The sequence below is a fragment of the Chaetura pelagica genome, unplaced genomic scaffold, assembly GCF_000747805.2.
Source record: "Chaetura pelagica isolate M959 unplaced genomic scaffold, ChaPel_1.0 scaffold15, whole genome shotgun sequence".
NCBI classification, from domain to species: Eukaryota; Metazoa; Chordata; class Aves; order Apodiformes; family Apodidae; genus Chaetura; species Chaetura pelagica.
In genome coordinates, this window is record NW_009953507.1 from 3,112,619 (window position 1) to 3,129,866 (window position 17,248).

General features: G+C 37.2%; 1 protein-coding gene across 1 annotated transcript in view; it reads right to left on the reverse strand.

Annotated features, from left to right (window-relative positions):
- FAM19A5 (family with sequence similarity 19 (chemokine (C-C motif)-like), member A5) overlaps positions 1–17,031 on the reverse strand; it is a 261,499-nt gene extending 244,468 nt beyond the window's left edge. Inside the window, exon 1 of the mRNA XM_009999457.1 lies at positions 16,941–17,031. Within this exon, the coding sequence (XP_009997759.1) occupies positions 16,941–17,031 (91 nt within the window). The remainder of the gene's footprint in view (positions 1–16,940) is intronic.
- Positions 17,032–17,248: the final 217 nt, after the last annotated feature.

A 17,248-nucleotide genomic window follows, 5' to 3' on the forward strand; every position in this document is an offset into this window, starting at 1 on the left:
AAGGCAATTTAACCATGTACAGTTTGCTACTGATTTCTACAATTTGTTTTAAGATTACTGTGTATAGCTACATCTTTTCACTACTACTGAGGGTGTCCTTCTGGGTAATACTACAATAATTTCTCTATGTCATGGAAACATAGTCCATTGCTGTAAATTGACTGTGATGTCCCATATTCAATGTTACTAAATGGCTAGAGCATCAGATGAAAGGAGATGAAAATACTAATTTAAAAGTACCTTGAAGTGGTGTAACATTGCCTTTTCAGAAGGATCCCAAGTCACATCACAAACACAGATCCATGGAAGACAACTTTGTGACTTTCTAAAACTTTCAAGTACCAATAAAATGCAACAAACATATTGCACACAAGTGAGAGAAGCAGGACCTCACTGATAATGTCGGTGGTAACTTGGAGAAAGTCCAATACAGTTCAGTATTACATTTCCCCTTTTGCATTCCTTTTCTATCTTTCCAATAAGTGGTGTTTTCAACAGCACAGTTCCTACTTCCCCAAAGTACTGGCATCAAGCAGCACTATATCAATAATCCTAAGCACAGGACTCAAGTTCTTTTCAGGTACCAGTCCAGATTGAGCTTGTTCAAGACCCCTTATCACAACCGTAAAGTAATGTGCATGGTCTTTAAAATATTAATATGTCTGCCACATAATATACAAAATAGACCACTGTGTCAAGGCATACTAGTATTCCCATGCTGCATTTATACTTTTAAGTGGCGTTTTTACTGGATCAGCTACAAAAGCTGGCATAATGTCAGGACCCTGCAGACATTAATGTCTCCATTTGGCATACCCTGACCATGGCTCAGGACCCTAGTCCAGCCCCCTGGGGCCATCAGCCCCCACCCAAGCAATGCTGCATCAGGGCTGGTCTCCAGCTCCACAAAGCCCTGCCTGGCCACTGGCCCTGCTGAGCCAGGCCCACCCATGGGTCCATAGTCTAGCCTGGCCTCAGCCTGTTCTGTCACCAAGGTGGTGGCTGATTCCCAACGTTGGGGCTGCCCCTGTGCCTTCCCCAGCTGCCCTGCGCCCGGAGTGTGAGGGGTCCTGGCTGCCAGGCCTTGCCCAGCCAGGTCTCCTGAGGAGCCCCACTACCTCCAGCACCTGAAGCCCAGGGAGCTGCTGGCCCTTACAGTGCCCTAACATAAAAAAAAAAAAATGTAGAAGACTCATGTTAAGTTTAGTGCATGTAAGGAATAGTTCCTAAAAAAAATTGCACTCTAACATACATACAACTTAATTGAATCTCTCTCATAAAGAAATAAGTTACATATTTGCCAAGACATTTGAAAACAAGTTTTGCAGAGTACAATTAGAAATGGATGGTTTTCAAAAACATTCAAGATTGACAACAGCAGCAACTGTGTGTCCTAAATGCTTACAAGAACCAAATGTTTACATAAAAATGGATTTAAAAGCCTGACTTTTTACCCTACTATTTTGTAGTTTTCTCCCATTGGACAGAGGTTTGCCAGTGACCTCCTTCAAAACTGCTACAAATTGTAAAGCTGAAGAGCAACGTGCGCTTCTTTGAATGATTTCTCTACCTCAAGTGAAGAAAATTTGTGGTTTTAAAACAGGCAAAAAAATCAATGACAATTCTCCCTTACATATTTACCTTTCAGTATGAAACAAAGAAACACAAGAAAGACATTAGTCACAGTATTAAATGCACTGTTACCAATTACACCCCCAAGACACGTAGCAAGTCTTGGGCAACCCCTGTAAGGTAGTCAAGAGCTTTATGGATGCTACTCCTAAACATTGATGTATGTGGACTCTGCATTTAAAAACTCTGAAAAATCATTCAGTAGCAATCCATGGCAAACTCTAAAACCAGTAGCCATCTGTTGACCTGGGATATGTTGGAAAAGCAGAGGAAGAGCACTGAGGGCAGTTACCAGAAGCCATTTTGATGCTGCAGTGATGTAGAGTAGTGACCTCCCAGAGTATGTATAAGCATAGGATGATGGCAGAGGCATCAGAGACAACAAAAATTATAGTTACTGGTTACTAAGGGAATGTAGCCTTGGGAATTCGGCAGACCAGCATGACAAGGAAAATAAGGAACATGTATGTCACATATGTAAAACGCTCTTGGTTTGAGGTGCAAACGCAAAGATGGCCATAAACAGGTATTTTAAAAATGGCTGCAGTCTCCACAAGGGCAGAAGCCAAAGAAGAACAGTGAGAGAGAATTGTCCCAGCACTGTCTCACCAGTTAGGAATGCCACACCTCGCTGCTGGCCCTTAGTGTCCCCAGCAGGTCCTTCCTCCTTTCTGGCAGAGACTGAACACTATTTTTTTTTATTTGCCACTCACCACATTCTGCAACAACCCAGCAATCATACATAAAGTACTATCTTTGTTATTTCATTGGGTTAAGTATGTCAGGATTTCAAAGAGTTCTGTGTGTATGTGGTGAGCTTTCTGCTCCAGCCCTCCCACATGGAAAAAAATATTGGTACTGCAGCAACCACTCAGAGTATAAATGCAGATGTAATAGATGAGTGCAGTATGAAAATGCAGGAAAGCTGTAGAATCTCCATTACCAGAGGTCTTAAAGCAGAGTAATGGTTTAAGGGTACTCAGTTCTGCTACCAGCTTTCAACTTATTTTTTATGATTCTATAGAAAAGAACCTAAACGTTACTTAAAAGAAAATACTAGTCATTTATAATGGAAAACAAGACTTTGCAATAGAACTGAAGCTGAAGAATGGAATACCTTAGTACTGCATAGTGGCAAGCAGCTTCTGTTACATTTAACATATTCAAAACTTAGATCAATTTTCACATCTAAAATACTGGTATAGAGAATTATTCAAGTTGTAATACTCAACCGGATGAGGCATCAGCAAAAATTTTACCATAAAAAGTTAAATAGCTCAGGCATCCCATGAGTCAAAAGGTCATTGACCATCATCAGTAGAGCTAGATCCAACATGGTATTTAGAAGATGGTAATTGGAGGCAAACATTAGGTCTTACATAATTCTTAAACAGTATAACACATATAAATAGCACTGAAAATAAAAAATGGCTGTTTGCTGAGACTTGAGATAAGCAGTAAATTAATTAGTTAAACAACGGACCCTAAAAATTGCTTTGTAAAAGTAATCTGCTCAGTTTGGTTGCACATGGAGTTAGAAAGCTAACAGAGCAGTCTGTGGCACTCAGAAGGGGAGTTTACAATACTCATACTCCACAGGCCTAAAACTGGCCTTTTAAAATAACCAAAAATGGATCTCTACTAACTCTGCTTTTTGGTCTGTTCACCAAAGCTCCGTTTCACACAGAAAATATTATTGGTAAGTTTGTTCTAGGAAAAGAATTAGTGAATTAAATGGAATTAAACAGAAATATATGAGAGGAGAAAGAATATACTGCTCCTCATATTTAAAAAACATCAATATTAAATGCACAGTTGCTGGACAACAGGTGCAACATTTTTTATATACTGGAAAATACCTGTGAGTTTTAAATTTTTTTTAAGGTAAAAGCCCCAACTAAGAATTATCTTAGGAACAATATAATTAGAAAGCTGATTGGAGAAGACTTAGTTTACATAACTATCAATCAATGTCTTCATGTTATGTTTTGCACAAATGCAAACTATTTGAGGTCAACCCTGCAAATGCACAGAATTATGCTCGTTCTTATTCACAAAACTTGAGAAACATGCCACGCAAGTTAAGAGTTTCCTCAATCTAATGCATCAGATTTAGAATATTTTTGCAACCTACATGTTACTATGGCAACGTTTTGTTTTTTTCAAAATGTAAATCAACAGTGAAGCTTCAATACGAACTATTTATTTCCTTTGTGTTTGTAAATAATCTTTTCTCATGCATGGATTCAGAATAACTCTTTTGACTTTAAATGGCTACAGTTTGTATTAAAAGATGACACTACATTAAGAAGTCGTCAGGAGTAAATCACAGTTAGTAACCATATTTCTGCTTAACCTTGACTACTTTTAAACTATACCACAAATAAGGGCAGGAGAATAGTTCTATGGCAAAGGTTTCTCTTTTGTAATTATAAACTACTAGAAAATTAAAGTATGCTGCAAATTGCAGTCCTTTTCTTGCTCTTTTTACTACTAAGCCAATTGAAATTTTACTGTGTTCTTTCCTCTTTCAAAAATTAAAAAAAAAATAATAAAATCTGAAGAAGCAAATATGATTGCTCTATTTTCTTAGGAAGAAAATTGTTTTGACACACCACTCTATTACTGGACAGCTTTATTGAATTCAAGAACCTGCCTGCCTCAAGATGCACGTGTCTGTAGTTCCTGTTACAGTGAACAAGAATTATATAAGCCTAGAGATAGCTCTGACATCTTCAACACCGTGTCTGAAAGTCACAACATTAGAATGAATCTGAGAGACAAGCTACTCCTTTGAATTTTACTTCCTTCGTCTGCTGAAAAAGGGAGGTTTGCAAATCTCATCTTGTGAGCTGAGAATTATTTTCAAGCTACTCATTAAAATACCTGCAAAAAATAGAGAGTTTACATTCACTATAAAACATAATGCAAATTACTAAGCTGGCATAATTTTTATGAACTGGACTTAAGAATTATTAGAAATCTAATGCATTTTAGCTCTCAACTTTAAAAGTTTACACTGCAATAAAATGTACATTAAAATATACTAATTAATTATATATAGACTCATTCTCCCCAGCATAGGCATCTAAGCAACCTAATCTAACGGAAGATTCCCCTGCACGTGGTAGGGAAGTTGGAACTCAATTATCTTTTAAGTCCCTTCTAACCCCAAAAAATTTATGATTCTATGATTATCTGTACCAGCTTCCTAAGGGGCCAATTGCCTGGAAGTTTGCAACTGAACATCTAGTGAAACAATCCTATCTAACAAAGAAGTAATTATAAAAAGGGCAAATATTCCTTCTCCACCTTAGTTCTTCATCAGTACTAGAAAAGAAAATGTTCAGACTGTATTCTAACAAAACTAAATCAGAATACTGGTAATCATTTAGCTGATACATATTGCCCTAATGTCCAATGAACTAGATGATATGGCCAGACATATTCCAATCTCTAGTACTCCAGGTGACCCTGCTCTGGCAGGGGGGTTGGACTAGATGATCTTTCAAGGTCCCTTCCAACGCCTAGGATTCTGTGATTCTGTGATTCTGTAATCTAAAAATCAGACTGGAAGAATTTTATAATGGGTAGAGGAACAGTTAAGGTTATGCAAGCATAAAGGCAAAGCTAATATGGAATTCATTTCTAAGAGAGCATAGAAACTAAGGAAGAAAAGCAATCATAACAGAATGCTTGACCATCTCTTTTTTTGCCCATGTTCTCACACATGTGTGCAAAATGAAGCTGCATTCACCTGGGAGGAAATACAAGACAGAAGGAGCATGCTGGAAGTGGACAAGGACAACTGAAAAAATTAAGCAATTCTAGCTGGAGAGAAGCATTAAGCCTGTGAACAGACACTGAGGAGAAATGATAGTTCTTAACTTCTGTTATTTTAACTACTTGCTCATGTATAATTTAACAATATTTTTCTTGTACTTTTCTACGAACTATAAGCATCTCTAGACTTGTTAACTGACTGCAAGAATAGAGTTCTGGCTCTAGGTAAGGCCTCAGTGCATAATTAAACAGAAGCATATATACTAACACTAATAATTCACTGCACTGGAGTTTGTAGTTACACAACAGCAGTAGTTTTTAGCATCTTTCAAACATGGAAAATAACCTCATTTTATCAGCAAGACCATGTCACCAGGAGCTGGAGTGCCCAAGTACAGGACAAAGGATTGTAGTACGAAGCTGAACCTGCGCAGTGCTTTAATCAGTTGATCTGAAAAGACCTTCAGAAGGAGTTATCTTTCAAAGTCATTTACCTCACATATCTTGCAGATAGGAAAGGATGCTTTTCCAAGTCAACAAACCAAAGCAAAAGTACCCAAAAGAAGAAAATCATGCTGCCCAACACAGCTAAAACTGGGGCCACAGTGAAACAGCAAGAAGTTTACCATCAACTCGAATGGAGACGATTTCATTCCTAACATCAAATAGTGTACTCATTTTCTCTAATCACATTGCTTCCTTGGATTTTCATACCTTACAGATCACTTTCTGAAGGCTGCTATCACAAACAATTTACTTAAAAGTGAAAGGCTGTGTGCAGTTTTCAAAATGCTTTTGGTTGGAGGAAAGTGCAACAAAAAGAAAAAACTGCTGATAGACTATGCACTGATCTTACAATGTATTTTTTATAAATAATCAACACCATGAGTCATGTATGTATTTCAGACCAAATGAGTATTTGTCTAGTTACAAATTAAGCAGTAATAACATTAAACCTGTTGGGCGTCAGGATGAAATAAGTAAGTGGACATGGCCAAAAAAATGCTCGAGCCATATATTTTATTGCATAATCACTAATTGCAGGGAATAGGTGTTCTTGATTCTTCAGACAACTGGAAAATCATGCTACTTACTAACTAAAAAACAATTTAACATTTTTTTTTATGTTGTTATTGTCTTTACAATATTGTCTTTACAGAAGAAACAAAACATTATAATATTCAAGTATAAAAAAATTTACTAAAATGTTAATCAAAATAATGGAAAGGTGAAAATTTTCAATAAAATGGAGCTGTTACTATACACTACAAAAAAAACCAAACAAACAACAAAACACAGCAAGGGGATTTTTATCTTTAAAGGCTTGACTTTAAGACTCATTAGCATCCATTATAATTCTATAAAATAAGTTAAGGCAGCATCTGGTACAATCTATATAGTTTTATAGCCAGTCATAGAAAAATGCTTACAACAGTTACAAGTTCTTCTCCCAATAAATGAAGCTGAAGACTCCTTGCTTCATCTACCAGCATGTATTTAGAAAAACAAAAGCAAAAGAACAAAAGAGGAACCCAGAAGCACATCCATTTTTTTACAACTAAGTAACACTTTAAAAAGCTTAAATGGCAGTGGGAACTACTGATACACAGGAAAAGGAAGCATCTCACAGTCATTTTACTTTAATCTCAATTAGTTCACATCCATAAGCAAGGTGATACTCAAGCAGTGACCATTTAAAACAATTGTTTGATTATCCTGAGGTTAAATCTATTCCCAGATCCATGATACTCATCTCCAAAATGTACAACTCTGAGTAATAGAGCAGTGGTTTGGTATTTGCCTCCTTAAAGCTATAAATTCGTGTTGAAAGAATCATACAGAAAACCATGTAATTTAATACAAGAAAAACTGTAGCAAAGTACAAAAGATAGCACATAACTTCAGTGTCATAATTAATCAGCAGTCACCACAGAACCACAAAAAAATGTGAGTGCTTTTTGACAAATTAGTGTGAAGAGGTAAAGAAATACTAACTTGCAATACAGGAACTTAAAAAAATTTCCTTATTTTCTGTCTTTAAATAAAGGTTAGTGCTGCTCAAGGAAATAATAGCTAGTACCCAGCTCTTCTACACCTCTAAGCAGAACAACTTTGTCATGCACAGCTGTTCCAGAGATATAAACAAGTTCGGGACACGACTTGCTCCAAGCACAAGTTGGAGCATGATTACACTGGCTTTGCACAGCAAGGTTTTGGTAGCAGAGGGGCTACAGAGGTGGTTTCTGTGAGAAGCCTCCCCCATGTCCAACAGGGTCAATGCCGGAAGGCTCCAAGATGGACCCACAGTGAGCAAAGGCTGAGCCAATCAGGAACAGTAATAGTACCTCTGGGATAACATAGTTAAGAAGGGGGAGGGGGAGGGGGAGAGAAACCCTGTGCAGCTACAGACAGAGAGGTAAGTGAGAATATGTGAGAGTAACAACTCTGCAGACACCAGGGCCAGTGAATAACAAGGGGAGGAGGTACTCCAGGCACCAGAGCAGAGATTCCCCTGCAGCCCATGGCAAAGACCATGGTGAGGCAGGCTGTCCTCCTGCAGTCTATGGAGGTTAATGGTGGAGCAGATATCCACTTGCAGCTCATGAAATAATCTCATTCCAGAGCCAGTGGATGCCCAAAGAAGGCTGTGACCCAATGGGAAATCCATGCTGCACAAAGCTCCTGGCTGGACCTGTGACCCCATGGAGAGAGGAGTCCATGCTGGAGCAGGTTTACAGGCAGGACTTGTGACCTTGTAGGGGACCCAGACTACAGCAGTCTGTCCCTGAAGGACTGCACCCTGTGGAAGAGACCCGTGGTGGAGCATTTAATGAAGAACTGCATCCCATGGGATGGACTCACTCTGAAGAAGTATGGGGAGGACTGTCTCCTGTAGCAGGGGAAGACTGTGAAGAAGGAGCAACAGAGACAACTGTAATCCTCATTCCCTGTTCCTCTGTGCCACTTATGGGGAAGAAGTAGAGAATCTGGGATTAAAGTGAAGTGTGGGAAGCAAGCACAGGTGTAGGAAAAGTGTTTTAAGATTTGTTTTTTTTTTTCTCATGGCACTACTCTGATTTTGAATGGCAATAAATTTAATCCGTTTCCCCAAGCTGAGTCTGTTTTGCCCATGACAGTAACTGGTGAGTGAGCTCTCCTTGTCTTTATCTTGATCCACAAGCCCTTTTGTCAGCATGATTTGCTAATTTTGCTTTTGCTACTGGATTTGAAACCATGCAGACATCATAAAAATTGGACACTATTGCATCAAGGTACACACCATTACAGACAGTGATGAACACAAAGCTCTTCATGATCCATAGCATCAAACAGGCAAAGATTGACAGAGAACCTCTGTGAAGCCATTTGCAGCTCACCCTTTGTAGGGCTGGTTATATGCTTCCCATACCAGAGGTCAGAGCAGCCACAGGGCCATGGGGAGATAAGCCCTCCAGGTGCTGGGGTAGCAAGAACAAAGTAGTAGAGCTCAACAATCCTTAACCCAAACCCTCATTCCATAAGAAATACCAGAAAGTGAATGATACTAATATTCTAATTTCACTGTTCTTTGTATAAAAAGAAGAGTGAAGAGAGCAAGGCCCTGCTTCAGGATGCCTTCAAGTCCTAAACAGCTTGCAAAGCAAATAGCTCTTAAAGGAGTAATCTTTAACTACATTAATCTTAAGAATTCTTGTTCCTTTTTTATTGTATTTTTGTAATTACATCTGAAACTCAAGAAGTGTCTTGATTTAGCTAATAAAATACTTAAAACCATGGCTGTTTTCTTGAGGCTTAATTTGTCCCCTGCATACTTTCAGATCCTAGAGTGCCTTCTCATCAACCTATTCACTTCAGCAGCCAACAGAAAACTGCCCTATGATCAGATGTTTAAATATCTGTTGCCTTTCCAGGTAAGTTTCAGATTGAGTGCACATTTTGGAGAATAAGAATTGAAAGGACTTAAAAAAAGTCATTCAGTCTGCCTGTTTGTTTCAACTTGATTATACTATTCCCAACCAATAGTATTTTAACCTCATGGTAAAACTCTCCTGCTTCACAGCTTCCCAAGAAAATCTGTTCCAATGCTTAACTGTTCTTGCCATTGGCAAGTCTTCCTGGATGCACAACACAAATTTGCCTTGCTGCAATATTTCCTGATGTCTAACCTAAGTGTCCCCCAAAGCAGCTTTCACTTGCACTCATTATTTCTTGTCATCTTCCCATTTTACTGAAAGAACAATTTGATACTTACTCTTAAGGCAGAATTTTACCCACTAAAACTCATGCTAGTAACCTCTTATCTAAACTCAGTAACTCTAGTCTCTTCAGTAGTTCTTACTAGGTCATATATTCCAAAATTGTAGTTAAACCCTTTGTTCTCCTGTGTATCCACTTAATTTGACCTACATCTTCCCTCCTGTGTGGCTGCAATTAAACAACTAGACTTTGGAATATCATATAGCCTTGTGCCACGTTAGAGAGAAGCTGCGATACAGAATATACTGGTCTATTATGAATAAAATTTGTCACCTGACAAATTAACACAATCTTTACTTTCCTCCATATGGTCAAATATAAGAAATCACTTGTATGAAAACACACATTAATACAGCATCTGCTTCTAGAAAATTTTTCAATAGGTATTGATCCATTACTTTTTTTTTTTTTTTTCTGGTTATTTATATGTTAATTTGCTGTTTGGATATATTTCAAACACGTTACTCATTGCTTTTTACAAGAATAACAATTAGAGGGAAGATCTATTGTTCTGACTAGCATTTAGTTGTGAACTGATGTAATGCCAAAGGTAAAATTTAATGAACAGGCAGATTCATTATATTGGGTTGGATTTCTAGAACAGGCATAAAAAGCACATTTAGGCAAATAATCGGATTTTGTTATTAAACAGAACCTACTATCACTATGGGTTACAAGTGGCAAGAGGATATAATTTCTGAGCAAAATAAATCTTTGCTAAAATCCAGATACTGGATGGAACAGATCCTTGGCTTAAGATTTGTATGAACTTACATTACAGTTGGCAAGTTCTACCTGGCTTGAGCCACCAATTCCAACTGGGACATCTAAATACTAACAGAAAACAAATACAGTTGTTATCATTCGTACAAAAATGCGTCTTGTGCCTTTTTGTAGTATGATTATAAAAAGTTATTCATAATTACATCTGACAAGAGAATAATTTTACCTGTGTTTTGACCAGTGAATTAAAGACATTCGTGGCTTTTCTTACCAATACTGTATTGAACACTTGTCCTCTAAATATATGGTTTTTTTCAATGTCACCTCTTAAATTCAGTTTTAGAAGTCTCGATTGAGTGTGTCTTGTTTTAATTCCCATTTTATTTTTGATACAGTGTGTGCCTGCTAAGAAACCAGAAAAATAAATATTAGTCAACAGACTAAAAAGCATGCACTTCTGTATGAAGTGACTCACATCGCTCTATAGTACTGCCCTTAAGAAGAGATAGAGCTGATAAATGTTAAGAAAGGTCAGTAATTCCACACTTGTGCTCTTGGGGCATGAAAACAGGTAGCCTTAAAAGGCTACTGAAAATCTGTTACTAATTCCTTTTTTCATGTTGCTCAGTCAGGAAAAATAGAGGGTTTATACCACATAAGGTGCACTTCCCTGTGAAGATGTACATACGCATGCATCTTGTATTTTCATGACCCAAACCCAAAGATTATTTCAAAGCTACCTTAAATGAGTACAAAACCTGCCAGGCTCCCTCTCTTGGTATATTTTAGCACAACAGATGCCAGGTGAAGAACATCTTTCTCACCTCCCTGAAAATTATTAAAATTAAAAACTATTGTCTGCATAGCTTCTTTTCAATGTTACATTTCTCTAACCCTATCTTAAGAAAACCTAAAAATATTTTTAAAACATCAAATGCAAAGCTGTTCTATCTCAAAGTAGGATCTTCTCTGATTTTTACATGGTCCCAATGTGACAGGCACTGTCAAGCTGCCATTGAACTTGGTCTTCTTAATTTTATTTATCTGCCATACAACTATAAAAAATATGCAAGCAAACCCCCCAGACTGGTTTCCATTCTTTGTGCTGCATTAATTCAAGCTCAGGGTTTTTTAACTACCAAATCTTTCTCCTGGACAGGAAGAAAAATCTTCTACCTCTGCATTCTTTCTCTCTCTCTACCCTGATGTGACCTCTCCACAAATCCCCCTACCCACAAAAAAAGCCCAACAAAACAACAAAAAAAACAATATAGAAGAAAAACAGGAGAAAATAATTGTACTACAGTACATTAAAAAGTCACACAGCCATCAAAAGTAGGCAAATTTGCAGCTGGGACACACTGTCCTTAACTCAGTTTTACTATATATAGGTAACATATGCAGCACATCTGGTACACAAGGTATCTTACTGTTTTGAGACAGAGGTTAAGCTTAAAAGGGCAAAATGAAAAAACAATTCTAACATAAATAATTTAATTTTTTTTTACCACATTCTTAACTGCAATTCTCTTTCTCACTTTGTTTTGTTGTTTCAAGTCTATATATCTTCTAATATTTACAAGATTAAAAGAAATACTAAGAATGCCTAGCAATATTATCTACCTTAATAAGTTAAAATTAAATTCATCTTAACAAGTTTTAGAAGATCCCAAAACCTTTCCTATAAATTGTTTTACAGAGCAGCAAAAATTAGTTTTACCAAGTTTATAAAGCTATCAGATGGTACGAACAGAAAGCTCTGAAAAAAATGATCTTGGGCATACTGTCAGTAGACATCTGCAAACATTAGCAGAGGAGTGGTGGAGTTGTTTGTGGTTATACAGCTAAATAGAATAACGTTCCTTATTTTCAGTGTCAAAATGCACACCCTAAAGTCACAAAAAAATATGCATAGAGCTTTTCCCAAACTTTTAGAGCAGGCTAAAATACTTAAATCTGTAAAAAGTGACAGAATAAAAGGTATTATGTAGAAAACTTAGCCAAAGTATTATGATCAATAAATGCACTATTTTAAAGAAAATGTTGCCGTATTTTTTGCTATTGTGACACTAATTCCTTTAAATGCGTTTGACAGAGGAGTGCCAACAGGAGTGTAACCAATTACTGCTAAATTTTGCCTAAGGCAGAAAAAAAAAATGTAATTATGAAAAATGTGCTAAACAGATACCCTATTCATATATATAAGTAGATACTAAATCTGCACAAGTGATATTAAAGTCTGGTTTATAGCCATAATCATCTGGTTGTAACAGAAGAATCGGAATTCTCTTGTCTCAACAGCTGCAGCATTATCAACAGAAAATCACCCTGTTTTACAGAGATCCTAGCTGACAGATTAAGAATCTGATTTTGAGATCTGAGTACTGCAATCCTCCATACTTCAAGTAAGATTCTTGAGACTGAATTCATGTTTCTGAGTAGTCCCTCTCCAAACAAGTCTCACACCACCCTCATTTCATAAACCTATCAAAATATTAAATCACCCTTGATAGATAAGATATTCCAGTCTCCTAATAAGCAATCACAGGAAAAATAAAGCTTAAAAGTTTATCCAGGACTGTAACACACCCTGGCTGCAATACAAGCATACCCTTCTGAAGTTACTCCTGAACTGCACTACTTTCTCTGGGATTCAAAGACACATTTAGAAACTGGATCCTTCACCTTTCTCCATTGCTACTTTCTCTGAACTGTTAAAATGTTCTACCAGGTGAAAAGGGTACTGTCTGGGAGCAATGGAGTTCCCACAACTGCGTGTAACATGAACTCGATGGTTTTCAGTTCTCTTTGAATAAATGTGTTCAAGAATAATAATTACAAAATATTGCAAATCAGACGTAAGTAGGAAATGTAATTCCTTGCTTTTAATTCCCAGTGGTGTATGCAAAAAGTTTTAGATATTTTGATGTTTAACACCCCTTCAGAACCAACTGCAGCTGACTAGACTATGTTAGACTGTTTTGCAGGAAGATCAGGCAGGCATGGGACTGCAATTATGTATCACAATACCCTTTTCTGGGTTCACAGCTCTATTCATCTTTTAGAAACACTGAAGGACAGATTGGACATAGGGAACGGATTAGCCACAGGACGACCTGTATTTCCACACAAAAGCCTATGTGTGGAAAAATGGCACCCTGTGTCACCCATTCTTCACTTCCTGAGAAAAACATATTCAGGAAAATAGACATTTAAACAGCTCTTTCCCACTCATCTCAGAACAAGCATTCATTGTTTCTTAACACCATTTAAAGGGCAGTAATGTAATGCTTGTACTAAACTGCCTTAGATCAAAAAAACATAAAAAAAAAAAAAATGAAGACACAGATACTTACAGAAAATGTAATTTCAGAATAAGAATTAAAATTTTAAAATAACAGTGTGAAAACTCTCAGTTGACTGTTGCAACACATAATCTCGTTGTGACTGAAGGAAAATTTGGTTCTTGTAATAGGTATCAGCTGGATGTAATGTGAGTTCTACACACTATAGTCATGCAGTACAACTGAAACTATAAAAATATCTTGTGTTAATAGGTGATAAGAGTTTGACATAAGTGATAACATCATTAATTCCAAGTAAGTATAAGGAAAATGAATATAGAAAAATATAAGTGGTAATTGTATCATTTTGAGGCAAGAAGTGAAGATTATGTCAGCTTTCTATTAAGACCTGCCTCTGGAAAACTAACATACAGTAAATATTACAAAACAAGTAAAAATGGAAAAAGCATGCATTAGTAAGTCAGACCTTTAATTAATTTTACATGTCATTCTTTCTAAACCAATTGTCTTGAACACAAAAGAGATGCTTGGTGCATGAGCTTGTACTGTTAAACTGTCTCAGATTTGTGCTATCAACCAATCTAATCAAGCTGGGCAAACTGGTGGCTTACTTGTTTGTTCTTTGGGACCACAGGCAATTACCCTTCTGCAAAAGAAATAATAAAATGAAAATGTCCAAGCATTTAACTTAAGACTTCGGCCACACAGCCGAGTTACAAACAATCAGCCCATGTAGTTTATTAGGCTCCAATGGAAAACTAATCCTTTCTGCCAAGGAAATCAAGGCTAACAATGTTGTGTGCAATGAGACATACAATTTTTAACTTTTCTTAAAATTTTAATGTAAAGGAGTAATGCTGGTCTCAGAAAAGAATTTCAGATCTTCTGAAAGTAAGGTAACAGTTATCTCACCTGTAGTCTTTTTATATATATTCACTTAGTAAACCAATGTGGTAGGAACATGGTTAAATGATTTGCTAGTCTTTTCCTCACACTTCTGTCCCTAGTTTTCTTACTGAAAATAATAATTAAAAAAATATTTTTTTAAAAAAAGACAGGCTTTATAATGAGAAAGAAAAGGAATGTGAATTTTGCTTTTGCAAGCTGTTTACAATATTTAGTTTAAATCTTCTGTTATCTATTTCTACTTCTCTTAGATGCCTGCATTTGAATATATTATGCTTGAACCAATGATTTTTGTTGGATATTCTATAAGTTCTACATACAGGAAAAACTCTGTTATGCCATGTAGACTTCGAATCAATTCCACTAAACTATTCTCTGTAATTATTTAAACTACAGAGAATACATACATTGCTGACATAATTATACAAAAGGGATCAAAATGGTATTCTGGAGATTAGCACCTGTCACAAAAAGACTGACAACTAGCCCAATACACACAATCTGTATTTACAGTTAGTATAATGTTCTCAGTGATAAACAAAGCAGAAAGATTTTGTTCAGAAGTATAAACAAACTGATGCAATTAAGTTATCCAACAAGCTCAGGAACTTCAGTTTTCTCTCTGCAGTCCACATTAAGAGTGGCTGCAATTGCTGAAGGAGAAGCAAAGTACACTATGTTAAAGTCCTTGGTGTATGGCCATGGTTTCTGTTTTCACACATTAATTTGCTAGTTTTCAACTTCTACAATGCAGGAAGAAATATTTTAAGTGAAACAAAAAGCTTCTTCCTTTATGCATTATTTACAGTAACACTGGTCTCAAAATCAAGCAGTGAAAGACTGAAGAAAGAAAAAAAAAAAAAAAAGGCATAATGGCAAACACTGAGAAAAAAAATAGCCTGAAATGACTGGCAATATTTAATTCTGCAAAATCTCAACAAGTCATCTCATTAGACAAAGATAAATAAATACGCCAGTCCAAGCATTTTAAAAGATGATTAAATAAGTGACCATGTGGGAGGCATTGCACACAATGAAATTAAAGTATGGTCAGGATTCTAAAAGGAGAAATCTCTGGCACTGGAGATACATGGATAACACTTCTTAATTAACCAAATCAGACAAATCAGTGCTTATGTGTTTCAAGAAATATCCATGAAAATGTACAGTCTCACGCTTTTTTTGGACTGACACTGAACTAAAATCAGCAGCAATACTTCAGTGGTTGCAAGGCTGTCACTCTGCCCAGTCTTGAGTGAAACTTTGTCCTAGTCACATAAAAGTTTTCTCCCATGCTGTGTACAGCCAGCACTCCAAGCTGAACTGGGCTGCTTCTTTAGGCAGCTACAATCTCAACTATATGGCTATGCTAAAAAAGAATAAAAGGTTCCACCAAAAGCCTCATATTTTTGCGTTATATTTGTTAACGCTGCTTAAAGAACAGCACTGGGCTTTTCCCACACAAGACCAAATATATACAGAACTCTCAAGATTAACACTTGAGTCTCAGACCATAGCTCCCCTTACAAATAAGCAATGGATTCGTTATTTTAACAGAGGGGAGGGGAAAAAATGAGTGATTTTCCAAGAAAAGAAAACAAAACAAAAAGAAAACAAAAAGAGCAATGCAAAGGTTACTCCCCAAGAAAATTCCTCTATCCACTTCATCAAGCATATTTTTTCCAGCCGACTTATGTGGGAAAAAGAATGAAGGAAGACTGCCCCACAATCCAAACTGTTTCTCCAGTAAATTGTAATCACATTTTTCTGGCCACAAGGTGGAAAAAACAGGAGCTTTGAAACCATGCAAAGGCCTCTTCACTTTTGGGGCAGCGAGAAGGAAGATGCTGAACGCCCAGGATTTGCTCTGCCCTGCCCTTTCCGTAGAACTTTAGTGCCATCTATTGAAAATGTACTGAATGAAGAAGAGGGAAAGGATGCCTATTGATTTGCTAAAAAAATAATACGTTTACTTCTTACAGGTTTTTTGGTTTATTAATACATCCCATAATGACTACTGTTCTGTGGTCATCTGATAGCAACAAATATTCGATATACACTGTACATGCCCCATAAAGAAATGAGACATTGGCTAAACGCTGAATACAAACATCATACAGATTTTATATATATACGTTTACCAAGAATGTAAGTCTAAAGCTGCCTATTATCTAAAGGAAAAATTAAAGAATGAGAAGGTTTTAACGGAAAGGAGAAACAGCGTTGAAGCACTGCTGTAAATAGAACATACTGGAAACAGTAAAAATAATTAAGGCACCTCGTAAAGACCTTAGTATTAAAGAAGAGGGTATGTAGACATGCAGATATAATTACCTTCTTTAAGAAACTGTGAGTGGATGACAAATATAAGAAAACAGCAGATCGCTGCTCCTGCTAGTGCCCATAAAGCTTTCAAGAGCTGCATCTCGGTCTGAAACTCAGTAAATACCCAGAAAGTCACACAATGAATTTCCACAGCGATGCATCAACGCTTCCCTCTGTGCGCCAGGCGCGGCGGCTCCCGGCAGGGACCACACTCCCGAGCAGGGCGGGCGAGCCCGGGGCTGCGGAGGAGGGGGGGGGGCTTCACACCCCGCGCGGGGGCAGCGGCAGCGCCGCGCTCTCCTCGCCCAGGCAGCCGG